The sequence below is a fragment of the Colossoma macropomum genome, unplaced genomic scaffold (assembly GCF_904425465.1).
Source record: "Colossoma macropomum unplaced genomic scaffold, Colossoma_macropomum, whole genome shotgun sequence".
Lineage (NCBI taxonomy): Eukaryota > Metazoa > Chordata > Actinopteri > Characiformes > Serrasalmidae > Colossoma > Colossoma macropomum.
In genome coordinates, this window is record NW_023494795.1 from 21,981,617 (window position 1) to 21,998,983 (window position 17,367).

Sequence of the window (17,367 nt, forward strand, 5' to 3'; positions counted from 1 at the left end):
TAAACAATAAAGGCTGTTCATATACAATTAAGCTTGGATGATAAGGTAAAACGATTATTGTCTGCAGAACTAGAATGACAAATGACAGTGATCCAAAATTCTGTTACAAAGTACCACATATAAGCATTACAGGACCTCACACTACAGCTTGCATTTTTCCTAACGACAACATATTACTTAATTAGACAGCATGTAACACTGTTAACATCCATCTGCCTGTGTTAGGCTGGTCGGAAACCAAAACATTACCAAGCTGACACCCTTGTACTAGACAAGCTTGTCCATTTTACTCTGTACCGCAGAGGAACCCATGTTCCAGAGTTCCTTTGTTTCATTTGTTCATTCCTCAGCATTCTTTGCCTGACTGAAAATCCACATTACAATCTTTCCAAGTGGCAATTAAAAATATGTATATGCGTAGTTACCAGCTGGTGATGTTGGAAGAATGACAATTTACATCATTTTAGGACTTATTTAAGTTCTTGCTATGCACAATATCAACCCAGGGCTGTATAGAATATAACGTAATAAACAAAAAGATCAAATAAAAATATATTTTAGTTATTTGGTTCAGTTTTTAATCTCTATCTATTAGGTGATACAGACGTAATGACTGTGCGATGTGCAGGTGCCTAGAGATTCCCAGACATAACAGACAGACAAATTCAACACCCAATAAACAGAAACAACACTAGCTATATTCAGTGCATTAGTTATACAGAAAATGGCTGCTTTTGGAAAAGTTGCTGCCCTCCGTTGGGATGCATCGGGGTCAAATATGAATCTGTCATTCCAACAGAACACTCAATGAACATCCCATCCATTAACCTACATATAACTCTGGCTCAGTGTAAATACAGTTTAACTCCAGGCCATCCCTGTAGATGTAGACATCTGCCTGGTAAACAACACTAATACACTGGCACAGTTTTAGGCCCAGGATCCAACACCACCAACACCAACATTTCCAATTTGAGTTGTTTTCCGTGAGGTACACGACCCATCGGCAGTGGATGAGTAGTAACCACTTCCTGAGCCAAATCAGCCCTTATGTAACACACAAACTCGTATGTTTGTAAGGAGACAGATTACATTCTGAGCTCCTGTGTAAGTCTTGTACAGTCTGAGGCCAAACTCATTTCCATAAGTCCACAGAACTAGGACAACATGAGGCAATGTGGATAAGTCAGAACATCAGTTTAGGCATTTATTGGCCAGGATGGGGTCAGCTGATCTTTAACTCAAACAGACAGCTGTTTTATCTTTACGTGGGCCGTTTTGCGCTGCAATTTTATGAGGTAAAGTATATGAGCTAGCCTATAACTTGTCAAAAATATCAGATGTTTGGAAATATTAAGTGTGTAAAGAGGACATCAAGAATGCACTCTGGACTTCAGTGCAAGCCCATTCATGCATTTGTAGCCATAGCCACCACCTATGTGTTTCATATTCTTTAGAGCTGGCCTGAATAGCATTTTACAGACTTCAAATATATATGTGTAAGTAAAGCACCATTTTTCAAAAAAAAAGTGAATAATTCAATCGTATGTAAAACAGTACAATAACAGTCATGCAGAGTTTTTACATCTTAACTCAAGTTTCTTTACAATGGAAGGGATTTTATTTACAATCCTAAACCACCAGTTATCCTACACGTGTCTTCTGAGTTCTTATAATGGTAAAATAGTGATAAATTTAAGTAATATGATTTCTTTGGGTACTATTTTGCCTCTCAATGCCCTATTTTACTGCTCCATCACAAAGGGATTTAAAAAAACATACATTTTAAGCTAAAAGCTTCTCTTAAAACTACGGTAAAACTATCTCTCAGACATCAAGCAGAACATTCTTAACTATTTCAAGTAATAACTTTCTGTGAGGTTATTAACAATCAGAATCAAAATCTGATTTATTGGCCAGGTACGATGACACACACAAAGAATTTGGTTCCAGCTGTTGATGTCTCTCTAGTATTAAATGCAAGGCAGTAATTTTGAAATATTAGTGAAATTCCCCTTTAAATTCCATAGAGAATCTAGTCAAATCACACACTCCCACTTTATATGCAGTCTAAACTACAATTAAAATAATAATTTACAAAAATTGATGATCTTGTAGGTGTGGTAGCTTAGCTTCAACAGCTATGTAGAAAGCAGTGCAGTTCGTGGTGCTCTGAGGCAAGGTGATGTGGATTTCTGGAATGAATTTATGAAGCATTCAAATAAACCAGCTACAATTTATTTATTTTATACATATTTTTTACATATTCCATATATTAATTTTTGGGATGCATCACTGGCTCTTCTGATGTATAAAAGCAACTTTAGCCATACTGCTATGTTGTATAGCAGGGCATTTGGGGTAATGTAGTTTTACCATAACAAAAAGGTCCCTATAGCTCTGTCTTGGCTGTGGGAGTACCAACTGAGTGTGAGCTCATGGCAAAGCATAAAAACAAGAAAAAAAGTCAAGTGGATGTTTGAAAGAATGGCTGCCACAGAAGATTCTTGCAATCAAGTGCTACATTGGCAAAATAATACAAAAAACACAAGAGAAAGTGAAGCAGAGCATGAGGAAATGTGGGGCTGCTTCATGAGCGGGAGTGCTTGTCTGCAGACAACGAAACAACACATGTCTGCAACAACTGTCACCAGCTGACGTACACGCACGTGAATGCACACATGCTGTATTCTTGATGTTACAAAAGCTACAAAGTCTGAGCTACTTCAAATTCATGTTTGAACTCTGTGGGTTTTGCATACTCACACAATATTACCATTAAATCACAATTCACAAGCACAATTACACCACAAAGTGATACACAGAATCTACTTTTTAAATAAAATATGTCTATAATTTCCACTTTAATAAGATACATCAAAGGAACACTGTTTTGTCTTTCAGTTTATGGTAACATTTTACTTGAACACTGACATAACCATGCCATAACCACATCGTGGCAGATGTCATATGCTTATTAATTGTCATGATATATGTCATAATGTCTGATGTCATGATGGTTTACTAGAGTATACTTAGAGAAAAGTAGAATGTAAACTGTCATGATATCAAACATTATGGAATGTGTCATGACAATTACCAGTAATGGTAACAAAACTGTTATATAACTGTACATTATGGCATCTTCCTTAATATGTTTATGGGATGTTTATGTGAATGTTATGTAGCAGGATTGAAGTAAAGTGTTACCCAGTTTACTTACTTTTGGCAATAACTGTTGTAATGCAACATATCTAATTCATGTGGAAATTATGTACACAATTGAATTAAGTAAATTTAGTGTATGTTTTTCTTCTCCTCAGTGTGTCACTTTGTAGTCTTCCTGTGAATTCTGACTATTTTCAACCAAAAGACTGTTTTGTGGTATAGCATAATACAAAAAACTCTCTGACAGAAGACGACACAAATTCCAGATTCCAGAATGTAAAAAGAAGAGAGCAGAAACAGAAGGAGGATATTCTGATGTCTCAATTTTTCCATCAGCACAGAAACAGATTTCTTTTGTATTCTACATGAACAACAACTTGCTTCTCACACAGATTGTTTTGTGTACAATGTCAGGACCTGGATCATACATGCGTGTATACCTTGTGTATTATACATACATTACCATTCAAAAGTCTGGAATCATTGTTTTCAATAATATAAAACCAATTATATACATGCATAAAATTAATAAGGTACATGCATAAAATGATTCTATTGTGAGGCTATGTTTCCATTTACTACAACTACTTTGCAGGGAGCTGTAAAAATGAAGAAATGTTGAATGTGCCAGAATAATGAAAGCCATACAGCAAAGAGAAAAAAGTAATAAGAAAATTAACATCTAGAATGCTTTGTATTTGAAAAGTGGCAAGCAAAACTTGACGCTAACAAAATTATTGAAAATAAATAATTATAGTATATACTTTAGCATTTAATAAGTCATTGCAGTTTCCAACAAATATGTAAATATAAACTAAAACATCTTAAAATACCTCCTGGTGTCTAGCTTACTGTATTTTAATCTACAATGGATATTTATTATTGATCAAAACAACAGCAATTTTGATATGACAACTGATTCCAAACTTTTGAATGGTAGTGCATTTAGTGTCTGTGTTTAACAATCATATGTCCCTTTTGTATCATATATCATCGCTGATGGGGCAAAACCTTTTCATCTTCAAAATAAGAATAAAACAGTCTTCTCAACTTTGCATAATTTTTTTCCCAGCAATTTTGGATTGTTTCTATTGGTTCATTCATCATGAAATTTGATCAAAATCTGTTTTAAAAAAAACACAACTGAACATACAAGGTTTTGTCCTGACAGCTATGATATGTAAATAGCTCCATGCACCTTTATGTAATAAATTTCAGAACATTAATTCTCCGTTTTTGTCATTTTCACAGAATTTTTACAGAAATTTTTTTGAAATTGTTTTCTACTAACATTTTTCTATGAGCTTTTATTCAAATTTAAGAAAGTTTTTCCCGTCTCCTGTAAAGTTACTGTTTTAGCGGCACTAGGTTTTGTTGTGACAGTGACAATATGTTGTGACAGCCAAACCCTGAACTAAACGCTGTCAGTTTAAAACAAATAAAACATGGAAGTTTTGCTTTTGTTTTTAAAAAAGCACTTTACAAAGTCAGGAGTATTTATATGTCCTGATACTGTTGGATGCTTTTCTCTGATCCTCCAACAAAGTCAGAACATTTTTGTCTTTGAAATGTACGAAACATGCATGCACACACACAGTCTTACCTTTCAAGCAGAACATGGCTCTTGCTTTTTGTGTAATGAAGACATGAGAGTGGCCGGCGGTCACTTCACTGCCGCTCCTGACACACACGCACAGGCCTGGACACGGGGAACACATGTGACACACACACACACTTCTCTCTCTGCTCTGTCTCACCGATTCACTTCAGTCTGCCCCCTTTTTCGCTCACTCTCTCCAACTCACTCACCACAGACACTCCCCCTAGTCTCCTCTCTCTCTCCCTCTCCCTCTCTCTCTCTCTCTCTCTCTCTTTCACTCCCTCTCTCTCTACTCACACACACATTCACACATTCTGACACACAGCATGGCATCCCGCCCTTCCATGAACCACAGGAAAATACTCTGTGCTGCCCCTCCTCTTTCGTTCTAACCAGAGCAGGGATGAAACTCTTATCCTTTTATCACTCAGACAAAGCGCTCGTGTCAAACACATACACATGGTGGGTGTGTGGCTGCGGGACATTTGGAACAGTCAGCAGTTCCAGTACAGGGGGTCCAGCTTACCCCTGCCAATAGCACTGTGATAGAGCATAATCATTTAATCCCACACGCTGGCAAACCCAACAGCAGCAGTACAAGAACTTGGACTGCACAATATATTGTTTATTACATGTTACCACAATACTGGCCTTCAATTCTGATACTGCAAAAAGTTATACTACCGCAGTAAGTCCTCTAACAAATCAATAAATGTTAATTCTCCGCCGTAAGCTTCACAATGTCAGATGTTCTGTTGGTGTTTTGATAAATCAAGGTATTCTATAATCCAGCAATTAGGTATGCACTAAAACAGGGAGTGTGGGCCAACGGCAATAGCTAGCTAGTTTATAGTCACATATAAATTTCCAATTTCTGATCTGATCTGTTCACACTCACTGGCGTCATGAACGTACACGAGGCGCCGTTTTAAACTTTCAGAAAGCTCAAAAAGTTTAAAAGCGCTCAAAAATAAAACAGCATTGTTAAAACGTTATATGCTATTCAGTGTTCAGGTAATAAATGTATTCTCTTATATTAAACATGTTTAAGTATTTATAAACTATGATTTTGCCCAAACGCTTCATCTTAACTCATTCATTTTGGACTTGCTCAGGAGCGCCATCTAGTGTTTGAGAAACCCGGAAGACATTACAAAATGTGATTCTCCTCTCTACAACTTCTCTGATTGTACTCCATCAATGTAGCTGATAATCATAGCGACACCAAATGAACCTGCCGTGACGTGAAGGAGACAAATTTTGTTCAGAAGTTGATGACAGTGAGACAAAAGACAGCTGAAACAATAGGAGAGTTTGGGAAACACTACATCAGAATTCAGACGAGGAGGCGGTTCTGGTTGCTCAAAAAAGGCGACACAAGAGTCTACACTAACCTTGTAGCTAACATTAGCACGTGTTTAGCAATTCTCTCCGACCAATCAGCAGTCTGTAGCGTTTTTATATCACCTTTTGGTATTGGCTCAGCTCACTTGGAACCACAACAGAAGTGGTACCAAAAATAGTACACGGTACCAGGTACCAGATTTGCTTAGTGGAAAACCAAAAAAGGCTAGCAGAGTCGAGTCGAGCCGGTACCATACAGTGGAAAAGCGGCTTAAAATAAAGCAGGCCAATCTTTAGCCTACCCATTTTCTATCAGTGATTCACTAATGTGCTTTTAACATAATGCAAGGCATATCACAGTTGCAGTATCACATGTAGCAATGTAATCACAATGTGATATTTTGCAGATGTATCAGGGACTACAACTACTGCAACAGTTTTCTACTGAGTGCCACAGACCCAGGAAACTTCATGAGTAGACGGTCAGACACATTTTAGCAGACATTTACATGTGTGAAAGGTATTGGATCTAGCTTTGATAGTTTTTGATCACCAGTTGTCTCTTAAACGTTTTCTACCATCATATTCTGAACCTCAGACTCAATGAGCTAACATGCTAAGAAGAAATGTGTTGGGGTGAACTCAACATAAACTGTGAATCAGTCAGCATGGAAACAATGTGCTTGCCATGAGGCCTGAACCTATGAGGGTCATTGATTTCCAATAGGGGGAGTCAAATGGCCTGAACAGAGAATGGCCAAAACTTGCTGACATGGTCAGAGAAAAAAACCCACACCAATCAAAAAAACAGAAAACAGAGCTGCCCTAAGAATGAGTTAGCTTCTGAAGTTGAAACCCACTTTGTTCTTCAACTAAGACATGTAATAAAGCACTAAAGCATAGAAACTTTGTAAAGATAGCATCCTCTTGCTAATGACTGCTGCTTATGGGGGAAGAGTGTGGTGGCAGAATATAGCACCGGTGACATGGAGGGAAACCCAGCCTAGGAGGAGGAGACCACCTCAGGGTCTTATTCAAAGAAAAAAATCAATGTTTGCAACGTTTGCTAAAAGCCCCACCACTCCATTAAACACAGTCATACCAGAATCTGTCTGAGTGGAACACAGGTCTATAGCATGTGTGTTGTCTTTGGATGCATGAAAGTGTAAATGTGTAAACATGAATGTGAGAAAAAGAGAAAGAGTGTGTGGGCATACATGCACATGTCTTGCCTGTGTTTGTGAGTGAGGATGTATACTAGGGGTGTAAAAATAAACAGGGGGAATCAGAGGATAAAATTTCAAAATGCGACTGCACACATCCTTATCATGCCGAAACAAAGTTTTCTTCAAGATGGGTGCTGAAAACTACAAGTGCTTGTGGAAAGTGAAAAGGTTGCAGGAGACGCTTGATAAATGTCAGAAGTGTGATGTGGCTCTATACTGCTAGACAGCAATGCATATTACCAGTTAGAGCACAACTAAAAACACCATCAGACAACACTGAGAACAATGGTCACAGATCTATAAATAAACACAGTAGAGACTTCAAATGACTTTTACAAGTTCATTAACAGGTTCACTCTTCAGATTGTTCATTCAAATTGTTTAGTTCTGACTGTTATTTAATGTTTGTGGTTTAAGATTTGTTGAGTTTTTGTTAAATCAGACAATATAAAATTTTGGTAGACTGTGACCTATATCACAATTTTAGAGTTTAAAATAATAACATGTGTCCAGGTGCCACTTTAAGGCTTAGTCCATAAATGGTTCAAAATTACAATAAAAAAACTATGAATATAGTGGTCCCAAGCTGCACTGCACTAAATCCACCTGAACAGGACTAATTATGCTCTCCTTATAATCAAACATGCAATTGTTTGGTGTTCTACTGATTATATCCATGATATAAAAGTAATGGGGTAATTTATGAAGATAATACAATTGTCATATTGCTCACCCCTACGTTGGTGTGTTGTGTACATATTTTTGTATATATTCCATCATTGTGTGGCCTCAATAGCTAGTGCAGTCCCATCTGTCAAATCAGTGTATTTTTGAAAAATAATTCTGAATCACTTGAAAATAATCTCATTGAATCTAACTGTTGTGAAATCTAAGATTTCATGATACACTGAATCATTTCTTTGGAATCGTAAATGAATCATGAAGTTGAAGATTCACACCCCTTGTGCCGACACATGTGTAACCTTAATTCACCATTATGGTGGTTATGACTTCATGATGGTGGTGCCAGCAGCAGATGATATCAATTACACACCGATTAGCAGGCATGTGGTACGTGTGTGACTCCATATGTGAGTGGTATAGAATATATGGGTGCTTTAGCCAGAATAACCAGTTTTCTGCCTCAGTGAGAATAAAAATAAAGGAAGCTTCCTGAAAACACGACCTTCAGAATAAGTGTAATGACTAATGATTGAATCCACAACAAAAATATCACAAAGTAAACAAAATCTGCCGTCTGACATGAGAAGACAAGGACCGAAGACTGACGCCAAATAAACAACAGCACAATGTGTTACTTCAGCAGACAGAATGCTGCTAGATGGCTGCAGCTTGTTTCACTTTGGAAAGACACAAAGATAAAACACACAACCTGTACTGTTTGGATCTATGTCTTGGATTCGTAATCAGATATTACGCATCTGCATGCAGAAACAAGCCACAGATGACAACTCATCAGAGCTGACCTCGGTGTAGCTATGATGTTGGGAAACAATGTGGTGATGTTGTCTGTATGTAAACTCTGATATTTATTACAAAGCCATTCTCTCTCTTTTATGTCAGCCTATTCCTGGATTAGTGAGTCTTAATGCTCTTACAATAAGCGGATGCCACTCAATATAGACAGAATTATAGAGAGAAGTACCCATTACATAAGGCCTCACTATCGTGCCTGAAATCAGCATTTTAGATTTGGCCTCTTATTTCTGTACTTTGGGACCGTCATTGTGTAATCTCCTAAAACTCATATCATAATAGAACATCTGGGATTACTCTGTGATGTTAGAGGTTAACTTACCTGAGAAGGATCCAAACATTGACCACAGCAACAGGACATGGGAAAATGAGAGAGAGAGAGAGAGAGAGAGAGAGAGAGAGAGAGAGAGAGAGAGAGAGAGAGAGAGAGAGAGAGACGTTACAAACAGAATCAGCTTAGCAGCCAAAATATAATACAGACAAGCAAACAATGGCCTCATGCACTTTTAAAAGTTCTACAAAGTCCATATCAAATACAATCAACTACGGTTATGGCTACAAGTAAAATAAACATCACAAATAAAAAAAGGTCCAAATTATGGGTGTAAATCTTAAAATGGTTCCTCTGGTTTCTTCAGAAAGTCTCTCGATTGCCATATTTTGTGGAAAGTACTGTGAACGATGAAAACTAGGCATCTAGGTGAATTTCTAAAATCTAGGGGTTGTAATTTTTGAGGCTTATTTTGTTGTAGAGCTGGCACAGCAGGTATTGAAAAAGTTCTACTGGAGAACTTTTATTTATCGGAACCAAACTGAACTACATAATTAGAGCTCAGTATAATGACATTAGCACACAAAATACTGAAAAACAAAATGAATTTTGACATCAGAATTGGAAATTACTGTATCGAATTTTGTGTATCGTTACACCCTCTAGTGCATACTTTACTGAATTCTAATATAATCGATTATAATCAGCTCTAACATTCCAACAGAATCACCACCTTTAGATAAATGCATACAGAAACATTGGGGTATTTTACAAACATAACACGCTGAGATAAGGATACTGTGCATGTATATTCTTTGTTCACCAGGGTACAAACAATGTAAATGTACCCTCAAAGATATAACAATGGTCTAACCAATAAATGTCCAATTGTGTACCTTAAATGAGCTTTAAAAGGTACTCTACATCTCACTTTCCGAGGGAAAACGTGCATCCACAGTTGTACCAGGGTGTATGGAGTCAGTGTAACTCAAATCACATAACTGCAAAGAAATATGGTACAATTATATTTCCTAACTTACTAAAGATATATCCTTAAGGGTACCACCCCAGTGACAGTTTCTTCTGTTTCTTTTTTAGAGTGTGTATTAAATATTAGTCTATGCAATATGAGAACAAACACAGGGTTTTATCCATCACAGACATGTTAACCATGGTGATGACCATTTCTACTTCAATGTAACAAGCTAAAAGCGTTAAAACAGGTATTACACGTAAATTATACGTAGTTCTACAGTGGGGCACAGTACTTGGGTCAAATAATTTGTAGGTCTAGACACGGCAGTTCAATCCAAACTGCTCAGCCCTCTGGCCATGTTGTCTCAACATTGCAGTGGCCAGTACAGCCAGATTATAATTTGCTAATCTGGAATTACAGGAGCACTGGGCGACAGCCATGACTGTACTTGACTGGATGTGATAAAGACAGATGGAGACAGTTACGCAACTGTGAGTCAGTGAGGACCAGATGCAAACAGTTCATGTCATTTATCAATGATTTAAAAGGAGTGTTCTTTAGAAGTTAAAGATGCTTCCATGTAAGTTTATGTTTCACTGGAGTTAATACACATTCATTAGCATGGTTTTCAGTGATTACTAATATCTAGGCTTAATATTTCTCATCTACCAAAGTAGATAAACCAGCTCAGAGTCGACAGGTTTTGATAAGTCTGGAAATATGGGTCAGTGCTTGCTCAGACACGAATGCTTGTAAATGTTACTGTAAACCAAATCATCAGGCACGCAAACGTCAGAGTTTTAACCAGACAAACGTTGTCACTCTACATCCAGACACATACCCTAAGGAGTAAAAGAACAGAAATTAGCTCATAAAGGAGAACAGAAGTGGGTGATATATAAAAATATCTTCAGTGGAAATATTATTCACTGATAAATCAAAATATATAATTATTATAATTGATCTGAACCTGGGAATTACAGTCAAATATTATAATTGATAATTCAGTGCCCTATTTATAGTAGGGCACTAAATTACTCATAGCCAAGCCCAATCTGTGAACCGTGATTTGTCTCGAACATGGCGGACCACGTCATACTGAGAGGATTGTGCTGGCATGCCCAACATTATGAGCAATGTTTTTCATATCTGTTAATGTAACACACACTCAGGGTCCTGTGTCACCGTGTGTAAAATATACATTTTGGGAATGGAAGTATATTAGGTAATCTTTGCTGTTTAAGCTGCTAGCAGTATCCATTAAAGGTCCAACTAAGTGAGCTTTGGAGCTGTTTAAATCAGTGTTTATTAACGCTGCTTCTGGCCACCTACAGCTTCAAGTAGTTTCAACTATTCCTTGCCTTCTAACACCTGATCCAGCTGATGAACTTATTACCGAACCGTTCATGATCTGATCAGGTGAATTGGGTCAGGAAATCGTTGAACCTGTGGTGCAGTGGATTGACGGAAATAACGTAGCACTGGCATAAACACAGTGAAGACTGGAAAATACCACTGATTACTGCCAGCTATGAGTTACTGCTGCCGTGAGACAGCTGATAGACAGTCATGTTTAATCACTACAAAGGGAATAAAGTCAACATGTCATGGCTGGCCGTCACATTCTGGGGGTTACAAAGGCTTACTACAAAGCCAAAGGCTGTCTTTACTAAAGAACCCTTGAAAATCCATCTTATTTTAAGACTGTAGCAACTACAAACTCTAAAGGTGATACAGCTACCTTCATTCATAAACAACTGTGTTTATGTTCTTGAGTGGGCAAAATAACAGTAATGTAGTTTGACATAGGTTGACACTGAACCCATAAATGTATGTTATATTAAAACCGCAAAAGGATAGCGAAAATAATGTCAGACATGCTAGAATAACACTGCACCACACTATGCTACATTTATGGATTACAATGTGAACTTGTTTTTAAATTCAACAAAAAATACATAATTAGTATTAACCACAACAAGGTGTTGTCAGTCCAAAAATACTATGCCCATGTAGGATCATCCCTACTGGGGAATATAATAAACAACCCTTATGGTCTGCCTAAGAATTTTTCTGCGTAGGACAGTTTGCTGACTGACCAAGGAGGCACTATGACCAGGATGGTCAGTTAAACGCTGATGGAAGTGGACTGAATTGTTTTCACCATCTCTTCGCCTGCTCAAGATCTCTAAATCAATCCCGACGAGGGTTGGGACAGCCACCTTAAAGCTCAGCATATCGCTATAGTGACTGGCAAAAACATCCTGTCGCTCAGCAACCAGCTCTCTGAAATTATGGGTCTACCGCAAGGGCCTGACAGCCCATAATTACCAGCTCTATTTAAAACGACAGGGCAGGAGTCAGATTTAGGGCACTTTAACTAGGCTTGTATGTACTCTTAGAGGTGCCAAGAGTATAAATACATGCTTTAAATTTAGTAATATGTGCAGCAATGAGTAGCAGGATTATATGTATTTTAAATGTAGGGGATTTTGAGAGGATTTCCTGCCCTGCTTCCTCCTCTGGAAATCCCTCACTCTTCCTGCTGCAGCTGTGCTCCATGTTCTGTGTCACTGCACTGTCCTGTGAGGGTACAGTCTTTTTTTCCATTTAGGACATAACAGGAAAACCTACCCCATTTCCATTTCTAAATTCAACTCATATAATTTGTCTTAACTACAGAATTATTCTGGTTTAGAAAAACAAAATCTATGTCTTTTTGATGTGCCTTCATATTTGCTGAATAAGTCTTAGATTTTGATTACTCAGTTTTCACTGTGATTTTAGACTTTATAAGAGCACAGAGTCATTGTGTTTTACACTGTGCAATCTTCACCAGCATAAAATAACTGATCAGAATTTCCCAAGAAGAAAAGAGACCAGACACTGACTCCAAAGACTGACCTCCAAAGTTCAGTCTTAGAGGTTGGTGAGTCGAGAGGTCGGTTATGTTGGGTTAAGGGACTGTGACTTGTGGAGAGTAAAAGATAGAAATGCAGTTTAATTGAAAATTTGATGTGTTCATAAAACTGTGACACCATGACCCTACGCTTCACAGCTGCACATCTTTTCACCCTTCTCAAGTACCTGGATTATCTTATATCTAACCTCCTCAGTAATATCTCCTGAAAAATAAGTAACTTGTACAACTTTTACTAAATATATACATACAGGAGGATATTATTTTCTGATGAAATTTGAGTGGACTACTCTGAAAAATATTCCCTCAACTGGTGTTTTGATGATGTTGGCGGAGAACATGTCTGTCCAAAATCTCTGTGTTCAAATCTGTGTTAAACCATGATATTGAGATCTGGTGATTGGGAAGGCGACAGCATATGATTTACATCAATTTTCTCACTGCGCAGCAAAACAAATAAAGGCAGTGGGGAGTGAGCAGTGTAGAGCAGTTTCTGATGTGCTTCATGGACAGACAATCACAGCATGGCCCTGACATGAGAGAGCTGCTGAGCCTTTACCAAAGAGATATATCAAAGCTAGGCACTGCTGTTGGGTGCTTCATTTTGTTGCTGTCTTTTGTTGCCTACTGTATTTTGTATTACATTGGAGCACTATCGTAAAAATAAAAACATTTGATCGTAAAAAGAAAAAAAAAACACTGTTCATTCAACACAGCATAACATGATGGAAGTGTTGTATGTAGAGGAAATAAGATTTAAGCCACAATTTGGCAAGATTCCCCAGTCTAAGAAAAGTCTGCAATTCAGTCATAACTCATCCCTCATAGGTTTTCCCTTTGCTTGAGATGTAGATGCTGTAAATCAATCTGGCAGCCGCAAAAAAGTTTTTTTTTCTGCCATTTAATTTGCTCTTCTCAATTAATAACATGATTTTTTCACAGCTGTTATGTTTGATATGTAAAAAACATGATCTAACAAAGTCACAAATTTGTGAATTTTTATTTCGTTTGTCTCATAAACTACTTAAGAAAACACGTGAATAGAATTATGTCACATTTCGGTTGATGTCTTTCGTTACTTAAATTCAGTCAATAAAAAGCTCTTACCGATCCGAACTGCACTCTGAACAAGTTTGCATGTTTTTAGGAAAAAATTATAGTACATCCAACAATAAAGAAGCCTCATGCATCTTTTGTATGGTGATAAAAACATAGTAACACACAGAAAGCTCTTACTCTACATGCGGATACAATTTACTAAGGCCAGTGTAGGCATGCATGCTCTAACCCCTCCGGTGGCACATTTGAACAAGTTTGAGGGGGCATCGCCAAATTCTCAGAATGGATCTTCAGCGAGATGTTCGGTTCAGCAGTGTTCATTAGACGGACTGACCGGCTCATGAGAGCACTATAATACAAACGAAGCAGATCTGAGTTTAAGGGGACATAAATATGGCTGCTGGAGTGGAAATTTTGAGTACAGAAAGTTTTAGATATGTGGTCAGCTGGTTAACTCAACAAGCTTTCTACAAGAAAACGGGAGCAATGAACATAACTGACCTATGTATCAAATGTATTAAGTAAACTGTAACCCTGCACCGCTAACAACCTCCAAAGTTCAACACCTCCGATTCCCCAAATGCCAAAACAGCAGCTGCAGTGAAGAGGCTGTTGAGGTGAGGGGTGAAGTGTGAGAGGCCAGGGGTGAAGAGCTATTATAAATCAGAGAACACTTAGATTACCCCATACAGCTCAAACTGGGTCACTGCCCTGCCTGCACAGTGACTCAATGAGCCCTGCACAAGCTCTCATTACAGAAGCATAGAGTTACTGCTGCAGCCCAAAACCATTCACATGCATACACGCATGCATGTGTGCTAAAGGATAATTGTAAGTACAGCCACACACAAACATAGGGTATTATACAAAGATATGGATGTAAGGTCACACACATGTTCTATAGGTATTACACAGTGCATATGATGTATGATATATGTGAGTAGCTCTATGTAATAAGAATTTAAACCCTAACCCTAAACAACAACAAAAAAAAAAGCTTAAGCCCTGTCAGAAAAAGAGAAGAAAGAAAGAAACGTGGGGCTTTTGTGAAATAAAAATACAAATAAATAAAATAAAAATTATAATTTACAATCTGATATAGTAGGTTAGTCCTGCTTTTCTCAGGTCTCCCGACAAAGTCTGAGCATTTTCGTACAGAAAATATGAAACACATACAGAGAAACACTAAGACAGCTGTTTAAGCATGGCAGAAACAGAGGAGTGGAATATATGTCCTCATACACAGATGACACAAGGCATTTACTTTACAAAAGCAAACAATGAGTCTCTGATTATTCAGGCTAATGTAGCCAGAGTGGCACTAAGAAATGGGCAATGAGCCTGATGGGTTTTTCCATCTATTACATTACAACTGGATTGAGTTACAACCAGAGCCTGGACAGAGCATGCACTTAAAACAATCTTTAATTTACACACACTAGGGCTGTCAACTTGCATCAGATATCAAAAGAAACATTTCCTTGCTTGTTTTTATATACCTGAATTTTAAATACTTTATTTTTCTGATTTTTTGGAAATAAGCAGAGTATAGCAAAAGAGCTATCAAAAAGTCTCAGTGAGAATGACTCTTCCATAAAATCCCCCTGCGAATGATTTCCCAGTGTCATTAAGAGCTAAAATGTAGACTTGCCACGTGAGTGAAATCAAATTACTAGTATTATTCAATTTATATAGTAAGCAAATAATTTCTTTCAGAGCAATTGAGCGGCTAAAGAGCTGTCAAACGTGTGCACATATCCCAAAATATTTTTCAATTAAAGCCTAAATAGACTGTTGCTGTTAGAGATGCACCAACTTATGAAATGTGGACCAATGCCAATTTGTTAAATGTGCAAATACAAGAGTACATCTACCTGGATTAGCACTACAGAGTAATATTACATTACTATTTCCATAGAGATACAAATGCAGTAAAATGAATAAAATGCAGATTTTTAGCACAGCATAGATATCTGATAAAATATCTAGGTGCTGTTCCATTTATTTATTGTCAATAATGCCATGCCCCACCGTGCCTTACCACATCTGTCATGTGACGACATATAGTATTGGAAAACACTGCAGAGGTAGTGCAGAGGCAGCTTTTAACATTTAAATATTATTTTCTATAGTTCAATACACACATACACACACACACACACACACACACACACACACACAACCACACACACACACTTCATTCAGAAAATACTTAACTCAAATGAGCTTCATCATAATTCAAACTAAAAGATGGCTATTACTCACACTGCTGGTTTGAATTTCACTTTTTAACAAACCCAACTCAATCTAATGGATATTTTGCTTACCTCTTAAAGAACGAAGTGTTTACATGCCTCAAAACTGCACATAAACACAAACCTCAATGTATTCGGGCATAATGTAAATTAAATTGCAAATATGGTATTACAGCTGAGAGTGGGTACAGCTGCCTCAGAGACAGAGTATCCTCAGACACACACACACACACAGCCTGGCATGTATCCACACGCCCACATCTCCACCAGTCAGTGACATCACCCATTTCCGCAGACTCATCTTGAGGTCAATGAAAAAAAGTGAAGCAACTGATTTACAATTTAAATGTGTGCATAATTTCCAAATGAATAAAATGCATCACATCAACACAATTATTGCCAAGAGTGACTAATTAAAAGACATTGTGTTGAGGTCATATTTTATTCATGTAAATCATCAAAATCATTCAATCACATTTAAATTTAATGCATCACTTTTTCAATGCTTTTCCTCACTCTTTTCACAGTTTAGACACAGCCCCAAAGACAAACCCCTCCCCTCTCAACCCCAACCTGTTGATGAGAGACACGTGTCAACGACTCATGGACAAAGGCAAAGCTGTCATAAAATCAAGAGAGTGACCCAATTCTCTGGCCACACGTAAACAAACTCACTTCCTTACTTCCTGCTCTTAAGAGTCGTCCACAATGGCTCCAGACACAATAGAGGGGTCAGAAAGCACACACAGCTGCTGCTGGAGCAAACCCAGGCAAACCGCGAGTAACAAAACCCAGCACACGACAGAGAATGACGAGTTTAAGTGTGTCATACTACACTGAGACAGTGTTCTGCTGTGTTTCGTAGTACATATACTATGGGTCAAAAGTACAGAAGTCAGCAGTGATTTTTTTAAAAAGATATTCTAAAAGTAAGTCAACCTGCCAACAATCAGCATAACACAACATGTTTACTGGCCTTCAGTTTAATTAAATATTCAACGCTTTGATGTAATTGTATTGTACCTTATTATGTCCTACATGCTCTTTAATA

General features: G+C 37.6%; 1 protein-coding gene across 6 annotated transcripts in view; it reads right to left on the reverse strand.

Moving 5' to 3' along the window:
• LOC118815614 (NHS-like protein 1) overlaps positions 1-17,367 on the reverse strand; it is a 147,838-nt gene that overhangs the window by 58,413 nt on the left and 72,058 nt on the right. Inside the window, exon 2 of one of the 6 annotated variants that reach the window (XM_036581860.1) lies at positions 4,772-9,157. The exons of the other annotated variants lie outside the window; for them this stretch is intronic. Within the exon in view, the coding sequence (XP_036437753.1) occupies positions 4,772-4,886 (115 nt within the window). The 5' untranslated portion in view covers positions 4,887-9,157. The remainder of the gene's footprint in view (positions 1-4,771; positions 9,158-17,367) is intronic. 6 annotated transcript variants of the gene reach the window in all.